The 22,060-nt window shown below is 32.6% G+C and overlaps 1 protein-coding gene across 1 annotated transcript in view; it reads left to right on the plus strand.

Annotated features, from left to right (window-relative positions):
- The window catches only part of LOC129800669 (nephrin), a 276,455-nt gene that overhangs the window by 187,728 nt on the left and 66,667 nt on the right, over positions 1-22,060 (plus strand). Inside the window, exon 11 of the mRNA XM_055845284.1 lies at positions 18,754-18,962. Within this exon, the coding sequence (XP_055701259.1) occupies positions 18,754-18,962 (209 nt within the window). The remainder of the gene's footprint in view (positions 1-18,753; positions 18,963-22,060) is intronic.

The following is a 22,060-nucleotide window of genomic DNA, read 5'->3' on the forward strand; positions in this document are numbered from 1 at the left end:
AGATAAATACATGGTGAACAAAGACAAGTAATGCAGAAAAAAAACTCCAATTTCCTTGCTAAACTCAAATAGACATTTGGGTGTCGATAATGCCTGTTTATGTAAACCACACCAAAATACTCCCATGTGAAACAGTTCTTGTGCAGTGGAATGATGAAATAGGGTGGTTGCGCTGGTATTTAATGAACGCGCCAGGGATTCCCGGGAAACTTATAAAAGCTTTTCCTCGTACACTGTGCATCGTCAGAGAAGCGGTGAGGAAGTAAACTACAGACAGCACTCACATCCCAATACTCCAAGAAACTCATACGCCACTTGGAAATTCCGTACGTGGAAATGAGATGTGAAAGAATTGCGAACAGATTTAAATTCCCCTTCTGCATGGGATGTCACCACGTATTAAGCTGTCTACACATATGAGCATTTTTTAAAAAAATTCTTTAAAAAAATTTTTAAAAAATAAAAATGGGTCGGTTTTTTTTACAAAATTGCTTACATACTAGGCAAATTTCTGTAAAAAAACAATTTTTTTACAAAAGTTTTCACTAGTGTAGAGCCGATTCTTTTTAAAAACCTTTTTAGGGTTATTTTTTAAAGAATTTTTTTAAAAAATGCTCATAGTGTGTAGACAGCCTTAAAGTGATTTTTTTTCACTGAGAATCTCCCTTTTCTCAAATTGTCCCAGAGGATTCCCCAGTATGATCGGCTTAACCCTTCACTATACACCTGCATTAAATTGTATCACAAAAATGCTACCTTATTTCACTCCTTTTCGAGATTTGAAAAGAAAATTGAGAAAATTCTCGGGGCTTTTTTATACAAGCTAAAATTATACCATAGTACGTCCTGCTGGCAAAACTAATTTTAAAGAACAAAAAAAAATTTTTTTGACTAGACCTACAATAGGGTTCCGATTTAAAAACAATTACCTTACTAACAAATAAAGGATTAATTTGCGAAATACTCGAACTTGTAAATCCGAAAATACTTCTACTTGGCTATTGACTTTAAAATGCTTTTTTAAAAGCTATTCAATTTTTTTTACTATATTTAGCTTATAAGCTTGTAATATGAAAAAGCAATCTAATACTGCGACGTTATTTTGTATATACAAAAACTTTAAAATTCCTTACCATATTGCGTAGATCTGAACACTTCTGGATATCAAAAGTTCAAAATATATCAACGTTAGGATCGATCACTGCATTGTTGTATTTGCATTTTTTCGATCTTCTGTAGAAAACATCCTTGAGAACAGCTTATACAAAAACGTTCTTGAAACCTAGTTATATATGCGTTATGTTGAATAAATTCAAAAACTATTAAAAGTAACAAGAAAATTTAAAAATTAGAGATCCGAGAGTCGTAATGGGTTAATGTTACTCACAATATCCTTCTTGATGCTTTGCGATTTTGCTACTAATATCTAAAAATAACTCACATTTATTCAGACATAAACACAAAGTTGAAATAACAAAAAAATCATTGAAATACATTAATATTAAGCAAGATATACACGATATAGAAATGTCTTAATACTTAAGAATTTTATCTCTAACGATTTCTGTTTCTGCGTGTAATTAAAATTCCACTGATGCAAACCATAGGCTCAATATCATTTGATTAATGAGATTCCAAGCATATTCTTGATTGGTCATGATACCCTCAATTATCTTCATAAATTAATCGCTATAGTATACTTAGTATTTATATGTATCTATTCACGTACAATAATGAGCTTATCTTTACCGATTCGTTGGTCAATTTTTATTTAATATATGGATAAAGATTTTATTTATTTATTTCATGTTATCCAAATTTGTAAAATCCATGAACCCAGTGACATTTTGAAACACATTTCGACAATAAAATAGCGTATTGAATAAACAATCACAATGTCCCTTGTACCTTTTTTTCTGAGGTCGGTTGTGATAATACCGCCAAACCTATGGGAATTTATGTATTTGGCCAATCACTGGGGTGAAATGGAAAAAAAAGTGAGTGGGTTGGTTGGAGGTATAGGAGATGTGCAAAACCCAAAAATCAAATGACTTCATTTACGGTCCTGAAATCAGACTCCATTTTCCATTTGCACAGCACACGTTTAAGGACAAACATCTTTGCCACTGCTAAAAGTCGTAAAATTTTAAGACACCCCTCTGATTTATCCCAGTTTTGGCCTCTCTGGTTTTGGTTTGGTGAAAAAAAAATCCATATGTGGAGTCGAATGAAATGTCCATAAATACGACAACCAACATAAAAAATTTAATGCCGGACCCACAAAAATACACGCAATCACTTTAATAAAATCTTCATGAGTATCGTTGACCGTTTTTTATTGTAAAATCAAAGTTCATGCTAAAAAGTCATGAATGATTTTCTTCTTCTGTATTTATTTGTTTTTTTTTTTCATTTCTCTATTTCTTACATGATTTATTCCAAATCAAAAAGAAGGAAGAATCTTAAGAATCTCTCGCTCAAGTAAAATGCAAAAACCTTTGGAACTAACTTTACAATACTGTCGTGTACCGGATATGAAAAAATACACACTCTACACACTACATAATTCAAAGAGAAATTCAGTTATTCTGCATAATTTCACTTGCCTTCAATGCACTTGATTCAATAACTCTTCAATGACTCCATCACGGGTGTTTCTAAAAATTCGGTAAAATATGTTGTTACGGATGCTATTTCTACTTCATACGATAAGAAAGTTTTCCTCCGATGATTGACTTCACTTTTCGGAATAGATAAAAGCCGCTCGAAGCCCGCGAAGCCAAATCAGTAGAATTTAGTAAATAACCCAGTAACTTATAGAGAAAGGCTATTCTCACATAAAGTTCTCTCACTGGTAAAAATAAAAGGGTCAAATTGATCCTTTTCCAAAAAAATGGATCATATTTGATCCTTTGAAAGGTTCACTTGTATCTCTTGAAATTTTCTATGCATATTTATCACGATTTTATTGTAAAGGTATTATTCAATTCAAATTTCTGTCATCTGAGCGAGAACCAAAGATGACTTTTTCATTGTTTTCATTCGTTTTTTCCGGAGTTTAATGGTGTCAAAAAAGTGACCCTTTCATTTTTACCAGTGCTATTTAATTATGAAATAATAAAAAAATCGAAGAATCCAAAAAATCTTCAGTATTAAGTATGGCACTAAAATCATCGCTGTGCGATATATTGTGTAAGGGGTAGAGGAATAAAGTGATATATATCTCAATTTCTGGATGAAGATAATTGAACGAGTGGACTATTGTTAAAAAGCTTTGTTCATTATCTTTCAGAATCTGGTACGTTTTTTACGCTCTGGTTAACTCATCATCATCATCCAGAACCATTTATGTCGAAGAAGACATTTTTTGTAATGTCACTATTGACCATCTATTTCTGGAACCAGCAATAACCCTACAGATTCGCACATAAATAAGTTATGATGAATGAGTTTAACTTAAGGAGTACTCCTATAAATTACTATTTTTATAACTATTTTTGCAAAATATTTGAAATTTATACTAGATATCTAAATTTATTGTAAAATCAACTGTATGATAGGGAGAAGTGGCGCATTTTTGAATTGGGGTGCATTTAAAATGCAGATTTTTGTAAATTACGTTTTTCGTGTAAAAAACGAGCAATCTTCACATAAATTTACCGTTAAAGTGTACTTGTTACCTTGGACAGGTGTTTTTTTCTCGAAATTTTGTGAAGTTTTAGCTTTTGTGATAACTATGTAGTATAAATGCCTGGAAAATAAAGGAGAGTTATCTCTATGAACGAAATGTAGTGAGAAAAGCTTTAAAATGCTCCCGGAAAGGCCAAGGAATGCTCGAATCCGAGCGTACTTAGCGTACTGAAGTTAACCCACTTTAATGACTGATATGAAAGGTTTCCGAGCTCCTTGTGATAATTTACGGTTCCTTCTAATAAACAGGAAGATGACTTGATAAATTAGATTCCTAAAATGGAGAATAGTATGCATCATATTGAGGCGGATTAGCTGTCCAAAATTACGAGCAAAGTGTCCAAATTTACAACTAAATTGTCCAAAATTAGAGTCAAATTCATGTCTACCTATCACATCATTTCTAAACGTATTAAGATTAATTTTAGTAAAAACAAAGGCGATAAACAACTTGTCAGGTTTCTAAACAACTATTCTGAAAAAAGAGTAACAAAATAAACAATTAGTGTTGAAAATATTGCACTTCAAACTTTGAACTTTGAACTTTCAAACTTTTTGATAAAGCTCGGTTTTATTAAAAATAGGAGAAAACAGCTGTGTTTTAAAGGTGCCCCATATCTCCCTAATCATTTTCAAACGTCTCTAAAGCATACTTAATCTTCTGAGATAAAAATTTTACCCAAATGTACAATTTTTTTTTCAAAACGGAGGGGGTATTAAATATGCGACTAAGTTGTTCGATATCATTCTACAGTTTATTTATGTGTATCGCTTAGAATCGTTTTAAAATAATTTTAAAAAATTTATATATTAAATATTCTTTAACGGTTATTAAAAATTTTAAACGATGCCATTTTTAACTTTCAAAAACTTAATTAAAAAGTAATGGAAGACCATGCAAAAATCCTGTTCTATCATTAAATTGTAGGCAGGGCCTTTGGATCTCACTTGCTTCAAGACAAACCACGTCAGAATAAAAAATTAAGTATACGAACATTTTGAAGCTTTTATAAAATGATTTCTAAATATTTTGGAAATCATAGGACTTTTAACAATCTAACAGATATAATAAAAAAAATTCATAGAAACTAATTGAAAAGTCGTTTAAGAGAAAAATATTGTTAAAGTATTGCACTTACGTAATTTTCAATTAGACCAATAAGCAAAAGTTGCTCAATCTGTTAAAGTCACACCATTCTTTGCCTCGAATGGGACCAATGGAAAAAGCTCAAGTTGGTGGTAAAAACAGCGGGAAAAGGCAAAAAGAAAGCTGAAGCAAAAGTTTGTGTGTTTATCAGAAATTCTGTATTGCTATGAAAGCTTAATCTGAAATACTCAAAAGCTGATGAAGGAAGGTAACTTTTAACTTTTAGAAAAGCACTTGAGAATATTTTATATGTATTGACTTTCGAATGTTATATAGAAGTTGGAGAAAATTTTAAGTAAATGATTTGAAATTTACTTTTGCTCTCTCAACCATTTGGGAAACTTTTTCTCATCCTCAAATATCGGTACACTTGCATGACCAATTTCTCTATTTACTAATTTGGATGAGTACCAGAGTAATAGTTATTATATCTCATCGAACATCCATTGCAAATTTTATTGACTTATTTTCCACTAATTCATAAATTCACGAACTTATTTTTAATGTTGATTCCGATAGTGAATAAATTTAATACCCATCCATCCGCCCTTTGGAGCGAAATCAATAAATATAGTGAACGGGGTGGGTGTGCCAAGGGAGAGATAAAGGGCAAAACTTTATTCACTGCCACTGTACACTATTTTAATTAGTTTTTTGACCCCTTTTGCTCAAATTATTTAGTGTTGGCAACATTATGCTGTCATATATTATCCTATATACATATGCATGACGTATATTTATGCACTGACTTGATGTTAGAATTCAAATGAAGGCATTTTGCAAGAGTATGGATGGCAAAATGTTCCACAGTACTATATATACTATAGGATGGAAAACTTTTGCACTCTGCGATTAATTAGTTTTGCAACAAAGTTTCAATTTCACATATAAACACACAAAACGAGAGAAAAACGAGATTCCAATGTTTTTCACCATCCCCCATGGACAGTGTTTCACGTCCAAATGGACGAATATAAAAAAAATCCAGACTGAAAAGTGATTTTGGTCTTCTATAATTTGATGAAATTGCAATTTTTTGTTTAACGCAATCAAATTTTCCAGTTGAAATTTATACTTCATCAAAAAGAATAACATCAGTTGCATACTGTGCATGAGTGGCTTGCCATTAGCACAACATATTTCAATTTTGAGTGAATATTGGCTAAAAAGTTCTGTGAAAAGTGACAATTTTGAATTTAACATCACTTTATTGCAATATGTGTCATCATATATGCAGATGAAATAAAATGTTCTTATATGAATAACTAATTTGCAGTTGTTAAATATTTATTTTATTAACAATCAACAAATAGGGTGAAAGGAACGTCTATTGACACTTTAAGAACTCGTGTCAGCACCTATTGACACCCTACTCTGTAGCATTTGGGATATGAAATTTGAACATCTCTGTTTATAGTTAAAGGTATATTACAGAAAAAGCTTATATTACTTATATTTTACTAGATACATTAAATAATTTTCAACATTTTGACAAAAGTGTCAATAGGGGTTCCCTGTCGAACAGACGTTCCTCCGACCCTAAGGAATAAAAAAATATTCTTTTGTCGATTAGTCGGTATTTTTTAAGTTAAAGGCTTCTAATGCAGCAGAAGTGGTTTTAGAAACGGGATTCACCTTCCGTGTCCTGCATTAGGAGGAAGTGGGGCACCTTTGAAAGTGGGGCATCTTTAAAATTAAAATTCTTCACCTATTTTTAAATATAATTGAGTCTTTTCGTGATATAATCAAGAGGTAGATAACTGTGCCGCTCACGGTTCACTCAAGTGCCGATCTGTCGATCTCGTGCCGATCTGTCGCAAGTACGTTTACAATATTAGTGTTTCCAGTACAGTACATAAAACAGAGGTGAGCAAGTACCGTGTGAAACCGACAAAATGTTTAATGAAAATTATACGTTAATGGTCAAAACGCAACCTCAACAAACTTATTTTGAAGTTTATTCGGTTTCAAACAGTTCTTGCTCAGCCCTATATTAAAATTCACCACTGAAATTGTTTGTAGGAAATTATAATGTTACATGAGCTTAAACAAACGCAATACTTCATAAGAGCGAACTGTCAGTTAAATCTGCCGATTCTTCGCTAAAATTGTTCCGATCTGAAGATTTTCGTGAATAAAAATGGCGTGTTCTACATGCTGATCTCTCGATCTCTGGCCAAATTGTGCCAATCTGTCGATTTCTTAGCAAAATAGTACCCATCTGTTGATTTTTACCTCCAGATCGGCACAATTTTGCCGATCGCCGCTCACGGTTCACTCTGATAGCCACTTATTTACCCCTTGGATATAATTTAGCTTCTCAGTCTGTTTGTGGAACTAAATTATATCACGATAAGGCTCAATTTTATTTAAAAATAGGTGAAAATCCCAATTTCAAAGGTACCCCACTTTCAAAGGTGCCCCACTTCCTTCTGGCTATTTCGACCGATTGGGCCAAAACTTTCTAAAAATATCTTTTGAACACTCGTACATTCTGCTTGTGTGCTAAAAATCCATTTTATCAATTATTTCATGAAGTTGACCTCTAAACAATTCAATATTACTTATTGAAATATTTGCAAATGTTTCCTTTTAATACATAGGCCATCTCCGTCTTAGGGCCTCGACACACCTGAGGATTAGCCGAGAGACGGCTTAAGTGTAATTATAGTCGAAATAATGATTAAACTACATTTCCATAATTTTCCACTAAGTCGTCTCTCGACTTAAGTCGTAAGTGTGTCCACGATAAAATGATTAAAAAAAATCCTTTTGCTATTTGCATAATCAGATAATTTACATTCGAGCCGATGCAACATTATTTTTGTATTTAAAAATTGTATATATGTATTTATCGTCTCAAGTGGAATGCAAGAATTTTTGGATTACATTGTATATTGTTATCACTGAGAGAAATCCGAAAAAGTTAAAATAACATTCCGGAAATGTTAATTTTACCCTGCAGTATTCAGCCAAAATCGGTATAAATATTACCCTTTTTAGGTGTATTAGGGGTTAAAGTTACCCTTTTTCATGTTAATTTTACCCTTAAAAAGGTGTAAAATTAACATTAAAAAATGTTGATATATTTTTACACCTAAAAAGTGTTAAAGTTATGAGGAAAAAATGTTAATCGCACCCTCTTTTTTCTCAGTGATGAGATTCCTAGATATAAAAAATGTATAATTAGATGTTACAAGTAATCAAGGATGAAGTAAGGGTTTCTACAGAGTAGTGAATATATAACTAAACAGGTTTTACTGAAATCTATGTTTAAGTAATAGCGACCATCACCGTCTTAACGTTGGTGACCAACCTCCAGAAGAAAATTTCTATTACTTCAATTAAGCACTATATGGCTTGTGTCGTCAACACCAATCTCCTGAATGTCTCATAAGTGAATATTAGCTGATCCTTCCGGAAACATGATATGTTATAACCTAAATAGATTTACGACTAAGCAGAGGTCACTTAATGGGAAACAGATAGCAAAGTAGTCCAATAATACGATCCTCTCTTCTTAAAATTTATAACCTAGTGAACGATCTATCTATATTATGAACAGTAAGAACAGAGACCTAAGAATACAGCCCTAATATGGACTTCAGACCTAAAGTTTAGACGTATGGCTTAACCGCTATGATGTCTTATCAGTTAATATTTTTGGAACAAAAATTATTTATGGCTCCAGCACACCTTAACGATGAGGAAAATTTCATGACGATCAAACTTCATATCCCTTTCTTTCTCTCACGTTTTGCATATGTCTATTTCATTTTTTTGCTCACCAAATTCGATTGAGCTAAATTGAATTTCTTGTGATGTTCAAGAAGAGTGCCGAAGAGTAGGATAGACATATGCAAATCCTTTAAAAAAGAAAAAGATGTGAATTTTGACTTTATGAAATTTTCTGATCTAAAAGGTGTTATCGGAACCATTAGGATTGGATTACTAAGGGCAAATGATCTATTAGATTTCGGAAAATAATAAAATTTGTTTCTATTTAGGATTTTGAGACCTTCGGGAACTAGGCTAAGCCTGTATGTAGTCCTATGCCCGTATTAGGACCCAAAAATACTCCAGCTGATACTCGAAAATATTTCGCGTCCACACCCTATGAGTAGAAGCTCTTATGGCATACCTAACGCCCCTAACGCACACTTTAACAAACCACTGAAACAATTCTGCCATATTTTAACTCTTTGCTTCCAATTCTAAATAAACCATCTCATAAAGCATTCTGCAAAGCTAGAATGCATTACTATCGTTTTCCCATTTTATAAAATATGTTTTATAAGTTATATAAATAATTTTTTATTCACCTCAATTAACCGCATTTCCTTTAATGGACTTCAGGGTCAAAAGCCAGTTCATCTTTAGACGTAAACAACAACTTAATTTGGACAAATTAAAATTATTAAATTATATTCGTATTCTCAGTCAGCTTGAACCTTTTCTCGAAAGAGAACAAAATTAGCTTTTGCAAATAAAGATTCATGTTTGTGAATTTTGAAAATATTATCATTACAAAAACTACCCTTACAATTATTTTGCAAAAGTCTTTCAATTTGATTTTACAGTAAAACATTAAATTTTGAATTTTGTCAAAATCAATTCAAGTTATATTCAAAAAAGCAAGCAAATAAAGAAATATTTGTAAACAGAGTGATTGGTAGAATCAAATATGAATTTTATAATTGGAACTATATTTGAAAAATTCATGAATTAATAATAGATTTATTGAAATTGTGCTATGCATTTTGTTGGATTCCAACAATTTTACGGTTGAAAAATATACTAAAACTTTTATGAATTGTGGGGAATAATTTAAATTTACTTTCAACTGTAAAGATGAAAGTTTTAATTGGAAATTATGTGAAATTCTCATTTATTTGCATAGCAGATAAATCAAAAATGTTTTGCAAATAGAAGAAAAGTAGAAAATGTCTGATATAGTGCGAGAATTTATTAATTCTTTTGAAATTGAGTAAGCTATCCTGGTTATTTATTTAGTGATCTTTCAATTCTTGTGATATCAAATACATGTATCCAATATTCCAGGTAATTTAATGAGAAAAGTTGAAAAGGTGTCCATCTAAGTTGTTGTGGAACATTCATACAAACGGATGTTTTTTATAGCAATTTTACTTCCTTATAGGATAGGAGATAGGATACTCTCTCTTTGAAGGAATTCCACACTAATGGGTCTCCTAGCGAAAAGACAAATCCAATTTTGTACACTTGAATGGAAAATCGAATTAATTACGATGACTGTGCAGAAGCTTTCACCAAGGGATGTGTTCAAAATTTAAGCCAAATTGTACATAAGAAAGCTATATGTACTGTAATGTGAGACGAAGGAGACGTTAAATTATAATCCACTCTTCTTGGGTGAGTGCAGAAGGAGCTTATTACGAGGTAAACTGAAAACTTTCCAACCAGTAGACACTTCATTTTACCACGGCAATGTGCTCAAGTAGATTCCCTTCCGATGCATCCCCTATTCTTCGATTTCAGCAAGTAAGCAACACCCTCACAGGAAAAATGTTGTAACAAGAAACTTGAATATTACTTTTCAACTTCTCAACAATTGCATCGTTAAATTACTCTCTTCTTTGATATTGTGTATCATTGCACCATGGGAGTCATATTGGAAAACATTTCTCACCCCTATTGTATTTCTACACTCGAAAAAAAAATCAACATACGGTTTTTGTTGCTTTAAAATTGTGCATAAATTTATTTTTGTATCGGATTATTTTTCCAATAAGAAGAAGTTAAAGTAGTTCTAATTGCAATTTATACTTGAACTTAAAATTGCATATGTAAGAGAAAATTTTCAACACTGACAAACTATAGAGTACGTGCTTTTGGAGTGCCAACAAAAGTACTGTTATGAACGAATTAAAAACAACTTTGTCGTTTCTTGGAGAATCACGCTTGTTCGGAGATTTGGAAATATTCTTGTAGTTAGAGTTTATATCGATTCATATTCACCATGCATCACGAAAAACAAAATTGAACTTAACCCATCCAGTCCAAGGTTCTAGAAATACTGGAGATGGAATGTTCATATTTTAAAACTTGTTCCTTTTATAGATTAATAGATGATTATCGTAAAATGAAAAAAAAATCTATCAAGACAACGCAGCGAGACACTATCAAACGCGCTTCTTAAAGGTCGCAGAAACTAAATTCTTTGCATTAAAAAAAAACTACAATAAACATTTATTTGTATAGTGTACCTACATAAGAAAAGAATTAGTCACCCAAAATTCAAATCAGGAAGCAAAATGATTGAAAATATTATCAAAATCGACGCTATATGCCAAATTTTCCTTACGCAATTTCGAGCACATGCTTCATACAACTTTCCGCGAAGCATTAAAAAAACAAAATGTATTTTAGCATCTGTCGGGCTATGGTTTCCCATTCATTAAATAAAATCGTGTTTCCTGGCTGCGACTCGGATATCGATTTCGCAAAAATAAATTATTCAAAATCTTCTGTTTTGCGCATGATGTGTAGTCATATACGTAAATGGGTTAATGTCAAATTTAAAGCAACTCCAAAATTTCTCTATGATAACTAAAGAGTTTGCAATCAGATTTAATGAAGAAGTATTGTCGGGTATGATCCTTGCCAAAGTTGCCGAAGCACAAAATCTTATTCTATTCAGTAAAATAAAATTAAATGTATTCTATAAAAATGAAATTTTATATGTGAACCTGGGGTAAAATGTGGCAAAACGAATATTTAATTCTTATTTAAGCTGCATAAAGATTTAAAAGATTCTCAAAAAACACAAGAAAGTTGAAGTTACCGCTATATGACTTTTTTGAAAAACAAAGGCAGTGATTTTTCAAAATTTCAAAATCTAACAGACCAGTTGTCATCCTAGAGAAAAAAAATAGTTTCTTAGAAATTAGAACATTTAATGAGAAGTCAGAATGAAAAGGCCAAAACATAGCTGTTTTCGGGATTTTCTTTGAATGATAAAGTAAAGAGCAAGGCTTCATGAAAATTTCAGTATATGTTTATACATATTTCAAAAGCCAAAATTATTTTTTCGAAAAAATATTACGGAATGACGGACTAATGAGAAGTTCACTATAGCGCCTCGTCACAGCACTCCCCAATTGGCGAGAAAGACAGCTTGTACTCTTTGCTTGAGACAAAAATCTAAAAGTATTTTCAATTTTCATAAGTTTTTCACAGTTAGGGTGGAGTAACCACTTATCGCCACTTTTAGGAACAACTGAAATAATTTTAATTATAATTTTTAAACCCTTATTATAGTAACTTAAATATGACACAAAGTTTCTTAGATATGTTTTCTATAGATATATCAGACTAATAGTCCCTCAATTTAACGGTGGATTACTTAAAAAAAATATGTATAAAAAATTCAAAAATAACCACTTCTCGCCACCTACTTGAAAATGCCCAAACTCAATTATTTTGGACAATATTAATAAAAAATATATTCAGCGTTACTTTTTCTTCCTGATATCCTTTTTATTACTCGCATTATATGATTTTTCCTCGATTTAACTATAGGTGGCGAAAAGTGGGTCACTGGCGAGAAGTGGTGACACCACCCTAAATCAAGAAAAACTAGAAAAAATTATGAAATAGGAACTTGGTTTAAGGGTTTTTTTAATGCATATTTTGAGACGGAATATTGACGGTAACATGCTGTAAGAGATATTAAAAATACTTCTTTTTTTCAAAAATCATTTAGGTTCAACTAGAAGAGAATAAGCCTTGATTCATTTTATTCAGTCCATAAGTTTTTTCTTCTTTCCCGCAATTTCGAGAAATTGTAAAAATAAGAATTGGGGAAAATGCGCTTCAAAGTTTTGTATAATCGCCAGAAACTTGTAAATTTGCTCTACTCCTTTACTTTCATCTTTGTATATTAGGAAATACATCGAATTACCTTTTGAAAGTTTTATGGTGTATTCTTAGATATTTTATTTATCGAATCAAACAATAAAAAAATATAACCCTCTTTTGACCTAGTATTCCCCCGATCTAAGGCACTACGCCTTATTTTTTTTTTTTTTTTCAAAATAAAAATAAATTCTAGTGAGTGTTTTTCGTAACAGACTGTCCATGGTTCTCTTCAGTTTCCAAAATAATAAAATATATTACCATAGGAAAAATTTAAATAATGTTTGCAATTCGCAAAAATTGTAATGAATATCTATTGTAATTTCTGTGGGTATTCATGAAAAATTCAAAATTAATTTTCGTTCATAACTAGAGAAAAACGCGAATTAATAATAAAAAAAAACACTCCACAAACACTCAATTTGAGTTATATAGGTTATATAATGTTGCTGTAAAGCTCATCGGAAGCTACAATACGGATAAAGTAAAGAGAAAGCTTTCTGAAACATTACCATTCACATTTCATTCGTATATTGGCAGAGAGTTGAATTTTGAAATGAGTTTATTTCTTAAATTTTTAATCATAAACTTTCCTCTGAATTTAAATAAATAATTTTTTGCAAAAAAAAGAGTAAAGAAAAAAGTGGCTTATGGTTAAGTATCTTCACATTGGAATTTAGAAACGTGAGTATAAATATAAAGTAGCGTATTTCCCCTTGTATATCCTTTTGGTTTTCATTCATTAATGCCATTTTTCTGTGGTCTTTTTTTTTTGACTCTGAGCCCTTTCTGCTTTATATACTGATTATCTCTCTGCATTTATTTCCGTGTACGAATGAGAACGACGATGATGTGCTACCATTTATTTTACGTCCAGTTTTGTTGATATTTTTTTCCACAACCACTTTTTTACCTTAATTCTCTTTGGGGTTTCACTCTGTTTAACCATTCCTCGAGGGTTTCTATATATTTTCCTGTTTATTCTGTTGATGTTTTCAATATTTCTATAGATATAAGGTAGAAATTATTTAAACCATTTTGTAATTTATATAAATTCTGTCTTTTTCCACATGAACCTCGTATTCAGAAAGTACATAAAAAAGAGTGGCAAAGCGTAACAGACTTTGCGAAGTGCTCGAACTCGTGACTTAGATGGTATACCTCAAAAGTACTTTTGCATCATTTGCCGTTCATCGATTCTCACATGATTTGAACATATTTATAATTGTCTTAATAAATCTGACAAAATATTTAGTTTTAAGAGTGATAAAATTCTTTTTTGGATAAAAATTAATTATTGGTTCATAGCCGGTTCATTACCGGTTAACAACCGATTTGAACCGATTTATAAATCACTCAAAACATTGAACAAAATACCTTTGAAGGAATATAAAATATAATTTCGGAAAAAACATAGTTATTATCGGTTATGAACTGGGTTGTTACTGGTTCATAAAGTTGTCTTCAGACTACAGGTTTAGTCTAGTTCCGGAAGATCACAAAATTATAAATAACGAGAAATTATATTGGTTTTTGAGAACCCTATAGGTCACTTATCTTAAGTGATCCAATCCTAATTTAATTTTCTCCAAAAACAATCGTGATTAATAAGAGCAGTTAAGCCATATGGCTAGGTTTTAGATCTGAAGCCCGTATAACTCTACGGTTCATAACATGGGCTCTAGACGTGGTAACGGCCGAACACACAGACGCACAGATGCTCAGACGAACAAACAACGTGACGTCAAAAAAACTCGAAACTTCAGATTTCCAAAATTCTACTAAAATATGACGCTTAGGTTGTAAGGAATTGATATTATTTATAAAACTCAAAATCGAGGGATTATATACTGCGCTCTCTGTGGAGTTCGAGCAATAAAATAAAAATAACCACATTACAATATGTTTATGATGAAATATCTTAATATTAATAATCAAAAAGGAAGAAACCTTCTAGAGTGGGCGGTATAGCTGAAAGGGAATAGGACCCACCGTTCGGCAAATAGGTCAAGATATAATTCACTCAATTCTGCAAAATGTTTGGGAAGTAGCACACAATGAAGAAATTTAGTGAGGAAAAAGCAAAGAATACAAACAACAATCAACAGTCTACCAATATTTTCCTTCATCTCCTTTTTTTCCGCCACCCTCAGCTTTATTACATACCAGTCTTTTATCCTTCGTACATATCAAGCTAGTTTGGCTCCTTTTTTGTTGCCCTCAGTCACCTCCCCAAACTTCCTCCATCCATGAATTGTGCAATTTCAAAAGGCGAATGACTTCCCCAACTTAGACTTTGATTTCTCGCGCGACCCCCAAATTGACCCTGTCAAAGTTTATCGTCTTTTCATCGAAAAAAATCGTTCATTTTGTCAAACAATGCCTCCTTGTGGGCACACACAGGATGAAGTCAAATCTCTTCGTCAAACACACCCACTCCCCCAAAATCAATGAGAAATTGCCCTTGCGTGGAAAAAGAACTCAACATTTATTCTCTCTTCTATTTTTTTCTTTTTGATAAGGGAGTGTATCATCCCCTTTTCACTTACCAAAACTGGGATGTTCTTTCAGGAAAATTGGCTTTTCCTTTCTTCGACATGTTTTTTAAGCACATTTGTGACATTATTTGTTTTCGTTAACATTTATATTTTTGACAACAACTTCAGTCAACAGATGTGCCCCCGTCATACAATTTAATAATAAAATTTTTGATTAGGATTATCCAAAAATTTCAATGGAATTAATAAACTGTTTCTTTTCATTGAGAGGAAAAGCATATCCAAAATTAATTTAAAATATGTTGATTTATTGGATAAAATAAGATAATACAACTTTCCTTGCTCTCAAGTTTCTCAACTTCAAGATTTTATCTTAAAGTGGAGTGCAACTAAAGATTTACTGAAAAGTTTGTTTAAAAGGTAAAATGGGGTGATTCAGAATAATTTCTCATTCATATTTTTATATAATATTCAAGAAATTTTAAAGTAGTAACTGCTTGGCACACTTTCCATTTATAGAAAAATCTCAACGTTATAATAAGGTTATCATTATAATAAAAATTACCATTTACTGAGTTACACTTTATTCATTTTCGCTTCGAACACACTTTATTTTGTAATGGAAACATATAATCAATTTTATTTTGTAAATATGTGTTTTACATTTGATTAACAGTATAGGGGAGACCGGGGTAGAATTAGCCACCAAATGAAATTTTTCTTTATTACAAAATTCTAATTATTCTAATTAAAAAAAAAATGTTTGAATAAGGCTGATAAATATTTCAATGAATAGTAAGGGAAGTATATATTTAGAATAAAGAGTAGTTTCATCAAAATTCCTTCGAAGGCAAACTATAAGATACCACTATCTAATACCACGCGTGGCTAATTCTGCCCCGGTTTCCCCTAATGTCCAATGAACAATATCTCTTCTTTATTTACATATTTTCAAAATCTTCTATTCGAATGAGTGAGGTGACTTTTAGATTTCATTCAGACAGTAAATGAAATGTAGATCAGATCATCTCACTCGCTCTCATGGACAATTTTGAAAACATGTTTACAAACAAAAGTTATTATGCGCTTGGCATAATGCCCAACGCACAATAACTTTAGTTTGTAAACATATATACGGAATTTTCTATAAGAGTGAGCAAGATGACTAGATCTAGAATTCTCTCACCCTCATTGAAATGTGAAACACATATTTACAAAAGAAAAGTTATTGTGCGTTGGGCATAAATGATATTCACATTCACTTTTATGCCCAACACACAATAACTTTTGTTTTCTAAACATGTTTTTGACATTTCAGTGAGAATGAATGAGATCTAGATCTAGTCATCGCGCTCACTCTCACAGGAAACTTTAAAAACATGTTTACATAACAAAATTAATTGCACGTTGTGCATAATGTTCAACGCACAGCAACTTTTGTTTGTAAATGTGTTTTCAAAATTACATATTAGAGTGAGCGAGACGACTAGATACATGTTATTCACTCTCATAGAAAAGTCAAAATCATGTGTACAAAAACAAAAGTTATCGTGCGTTGTACATTATGCATACCGTACAATTAATTTTGTTATATAAACGTGTTTTTAAAATTTCCTGTGAGAGTGAGCGAGATGACTAAATCTAGATCTCATTCACTCTCAATGAAATATTAAAAACATGTTTACAAAACAAAAGTAATTGTGCATTGGGCATAATGTTCTAGTCATCTCGTTTACTCTCATATGTAGAACAGCGCTCAACGGTTCTGTTTGAATTTGAATATAGTCCCCTATAAAGTAGCATTACAGTCACCCTCGTATCTATGCTCGCTGGGATAGAAGTCGTTACTTTAGGTGTAACGTCTTGAGGAGGGCTATGCGCATGTCTATTCCTTTCAGTCTTTCGTGAACAGTCACCGAGTGCGTTTGGGTTGCGCAGGGGTTAGCCCTCCAATGGGTAAAGACAAGTCTCCCGCGAGTTCTAGAATAAGCGAGTTGGTGGCTCGTCGCGGAATAAATAAGAATAATCCCTCGGTTTAATTAAATTATCTTCACATAGGAAATTTTCAAAATATGTTTACAAACAAAAATTATTGTGCATTGGGCATTATGCCCAACGTACATAACCTTTTATTTTGTTAACATGTTTTTGACATTTCAGTGAGAGTGAATAAAATCTAGATCTACTCATCTCGCTTATGTCCAGCGCACAATAACCTTTGTTTGTAAACATGTTTTCAAAATTTGCCAAGAGAATGAGCCAGATGACTAGATCTAGGTCTCACTCACTCTCATTGAAATATCAAAAAGCATGTTTAGTAAACAGAAGTTATTGTGCGTCGGGTATTTTGCCCAGCGCACAATAACATTTGTTTTGTAAACATATTTTTGACATTTCAATGAGAGTGAGTGAGACTAAATCTAGTTGTCTCGCTCACACTTATAGATAATTTTGAAAACATGTTTACAAACAATAGTTATTGTGCGTTGGGCATTTCTCTCACAGAAAATTTTGAAAACATGTTTACAAATAAAAGTTATTGTGCGCTGGTCATTTGTCATCCCACTAACTCCCATACGTTGTTCGGAAAAAATGGTCGTAAAAAAATATTGTCTGTGTTATTTAATTTAATACCCCATTATTTAATCTCAGTAGAGCAACTTACAATTAATTTTTTAATGTATATATATTATGTTTATGGCAGTTTAACGAGAATGTTCAAAATAAATTTATAGTCAAACAATTCGCAATTGTACGTAATTTAAGAAACACCGCATTTGTAAACAAAAACAAATTATATGGTTAGAATTAAAATCTCTGCAATATATTTCACTTAAATGTATAAAAACATGTTGCTAAGAGTAAATACAACAGACTTGCGTTAAAAAGTTTTATACTCAGTCTATAAATCCTTTAAACCGTTACTTTTTAACCTCCAATCTTCTTATCGCTGAAAAGGCTTCCTCAAATCTTTTTTTTTTCAGGCTAACCACCGCTTTTTATGAAATCCTAAATAATCCGCCTGAAATAAAATCATTAATAATACTGAATATTCGATTTTGACAACAGAATTAGGTCAGGAGATATTATTAAATAAAGCATTACCAAGGAAAAAAATGGGAATATATTTATATATATAAAAAAACAACTTGGTAATAAATTTATATATAGAGGATAGATTACATTTCTATATTACAAAATATAATCAATATTCTCTACCACCCATGGAGTTTTCATTCGCAGAAAACTTTCAGTTCCAGTGTAATATTATTGTTACCCTCTATACTGTTTCTAATCCGGATTTACACTTTGTCTATATTCCTGGCTGTTGTACGTGAACACGCAACCGAATACTATATCCGTGAATGAGTCCCTATTGAAATAAAATACAATTATGAAAACAAAAATATATAATACACAATGAAATAAACATTTTATAAATAAACCATTGCTATGGGTGGGATGTAGGTTGAAAAGGTGATTTATGTTCTTTTTTTCTTTTTTTATTCTATACCCCAACAGATAAGCCAATCTGTCGACCGGACCAGAAGCGAATTTATGGTGTGGCCCGTAACGAAGCGGCTGAGATTCTATGCGAAGTGGACGCATATCCGGCTCCTGAAACATTTAAATGGTCCTTCAACAACACAGCGGAAACGTTCGATATGCCCCAAAGTGGCTACCGGGTCCACTCAGCTCAGGCATCCACATTAACGTACACACCTGTGAAGGTAAATTTACATCTTTAGCCCTCAAGCCCCAGTCCACAGACCCATTATTCCACCATGTCTCACACATTCTTCTGCAAACAGAGACAGGAGCACATTTTCCGTTTACGAGATTATTGATCTAATGCTCGTCGATTGGGTTGGGCAATTGATATATTGGAAAGCTTATTTCTATGCTAAAGGGGGTCGTATACTTACCTCATGAGTCAAAGGTTCATAAATTTACCATTCTCTGCAGTAACATTGGTTAGACACAAAGTCATTTCTCATCACGAATATCATCACATGAAAATTCTCAGAAATTTATTGTTACTTATAATTGATGAACAAAACTTTCAGCGAAATTTAATGTTTCGGAAAAGATTATGTTGCAGCTATTCAAAGAGAAAGTGCGATGATGGAACGTTAGCGAAATAGTAAACAACTTTTCAGTGCAAAGCTATTCTCTAAGCTTATAATAATCTATGCAATAAACTTTTCCAAACAACTATCTACAACAAGGTATTCTAACAGATGGTGCACTTCACTGAGATGTATTGGCACACTAGTTCTCGATATAATTATATTAAAGCTACTTTTACGTAAAATGAATAATATGCATTATGATATTCTTATTAAAATAATATATTTTTTATATCACATTACTTTATAGGGTATGAATTCACCAAAAAAGAAAGACAGTGATAAACCTAGGCCAGCTAAATGTAAACGAAGAAATAACCGAAATTCTAAAATAAAATTTATGTTTTATTAACATAAAGTTTTATCTCAAAAAATATATAAGGTACCCAAGAACTAAAGTAGCTGTAACTATTTTTATATATCTATCTATAAAGCTTGCCTTATAGAATCAAGACTTTGACAAGTCTTTTGATGCCATTTGATGCACTTTAAGAGGCTTATAATGAGAATTTTGTATTGAAATTTTTGTATAAACTCTTAAATAACATAAGAGTGCACAACTTTACTTGTAGTAGCTTTGTGATTAGATTAATTATGTGATTAGATTCAGTAGCTTAGAGAATTCTACAAAACTATAACAAGAAAAATTGTTTTTTGGGTAAATGTACTCTAATTAAAATTACGAAACACTAATCAATTTATTGGTCAGTTGTGAAATATTTATTTTAGGTAATAGTAACGTAATATTGAAGTAATAGGGTGGGCAGATATTGCTTACCCCAGGTCATATCAGTGACGTGCAAATAACAGTTTCGTGACCTAATTTGTATACTATAACGAAGTGAAATCTCTAAATGGTGAGATATGATTTCAATTTACACTTTTAAGATAGTACGGAGCAAAGTGACCACTTGGCAATTATAGCTAAAACCAACTGATCCGATGATGATCCAAGATAATACTGAGCTTAATGCCTCGGACCAGACTTTCAAAGAACGAAAGCAGATCATTTCTCGGAAGCAACCAAAATCCCGAAAGCCAAAATCCCGAAAACCAAACCCCTGAATGTTCAAAATCCTGAAAGAGATGAAATTATGTGGAGGATACTAGTAATATTAGGTGAGATTCTTAACAATCTCACCTACTATAATCCTAACAAAATTTCATGTCGTCCGATCGACCTCAAACTTGGCCAAAATGTGTTTCAGCACTTCCTGATCACGAATATATATGTGGCTATTTTACGTTCCCGGCCGGCCGGCTGGCCGGCCGGCCGGCCGGCCGGCCGGCCGCTCTTTGGAGCTTAATAGCTCCTAAACTAAAAAAGATATCGACTTGCGGTTTTCGGCAAAGGTTATATGTCGGGTGAAAATTGCAACTTGGTGCATTGACCCCCCACCCCCCACCCCTCCTTCCGCCATTTTGAAGACCCCCGTTTTTTTGTTTTCTCAATAGCTCAGCCCCTATGGCATCGAGCGGGCTCAAATTTTAGTATGTTATAGCTGGGCCTTAGGGCTTTCCATCAATACCAAACTTAAGGTCCCCCGACCCCCCTGACCCGAGCTATAAGGGTCCAAAAAAAATTTCTTAAAATGGCCATAACTCCGGTTATAATTGTCAGAACTTAAAAAGTGAGGGCTTTTTGGAAAGCTCTCGTGAAATGCCACTTCTCCTTCTAACATCGCAAGTTCATAAAACCACCGCTAGGGGCGCCATTATTAAAAAGAAAATTTTTAAATCTTATAAGTTAAATAACTCAAAAATTCCATTGTGCATCGGGCTGAAATTTTAGTATGTTGTAGCCGTTGATTATACCTATCAAACAAAAAAAACCTTAAGTCGATCCATAACCCCTGACCCGAGCTATAAGGGGTCAAAGTTCGAACATTGACCGGCCTCTATCTCCGGTTCTAACTAACATAGCGACCTAAATTTTACCTTTTTGGTTTCGTCTCGATGAGCACTTTCAGATGGAAGTTCAAAAAGTCACCACAGGTGGCGCTGTGATAGCGTCAAAATTCATCGAAATTCAAAGTCACTTTTCTCAAAAACGGCATTGTGCAAGTTAATGAAATTTTAGTATGTTTTAGTCCAGTCTAGGACGTTTCCAAAATGGTGCAAATGCCCGCTGTGGTTAAAACAGAACCGGAGATATGAGGGGTCAAAGTTCACAAAATTCAAAAAATCATATCTCCGGTTCTATGTGACCGATTTTGATGAATGAGGGCTTAAACGAAATATCTCACCAAATGCTACAACTTTCTAGAATATTTGAACTTCGTGGGACCAACACCAGGGGCGCCACAGTCGAAAAACCAATTTCAATATCACATAACCTCAATTATCTCGACTGTCGCTGAACCGATTTTGATGATTACTTCGACATAATTGTAGAGGACATTTGTCTCTACATTTCGTCCATACATCATTTTCCACTCAGACTACGCTATCACTCCGATTTTGCCGTTTAAGTGTGAAAAAATTGATTTTTCCCATAATAACGCTTTGAAATCACTCAGATGCCAATTTGACTACCTCTACTCCACCAAGACACTTAAAATAGGGTTTTAAATGAAGAGTCTCACAAAATACAACAATTCTTTGATATAGTTGAAGTTCAACAAATGACTACTTGGGGAACTCTGGATGAAAAAACGAGTTAAGAAACAAAAAACCTCGATTATCTTGGCTTCTGAGTA

Source organism: Phlebotomus papatasi, chromosome 1 (genome assembly GCF_024763615.1).
Source record: "Phlebotomus papatasi isolate M1 chromosome 1, Ppap_2.1, whole genome shotgun sequence".
Taxonomy (NCBI): Eukaryota; Metazoa; Arthropoda; class Insecta; order Diptera; family Psychodidae; genus Phlebotomus; species Phlebotomus papatasi.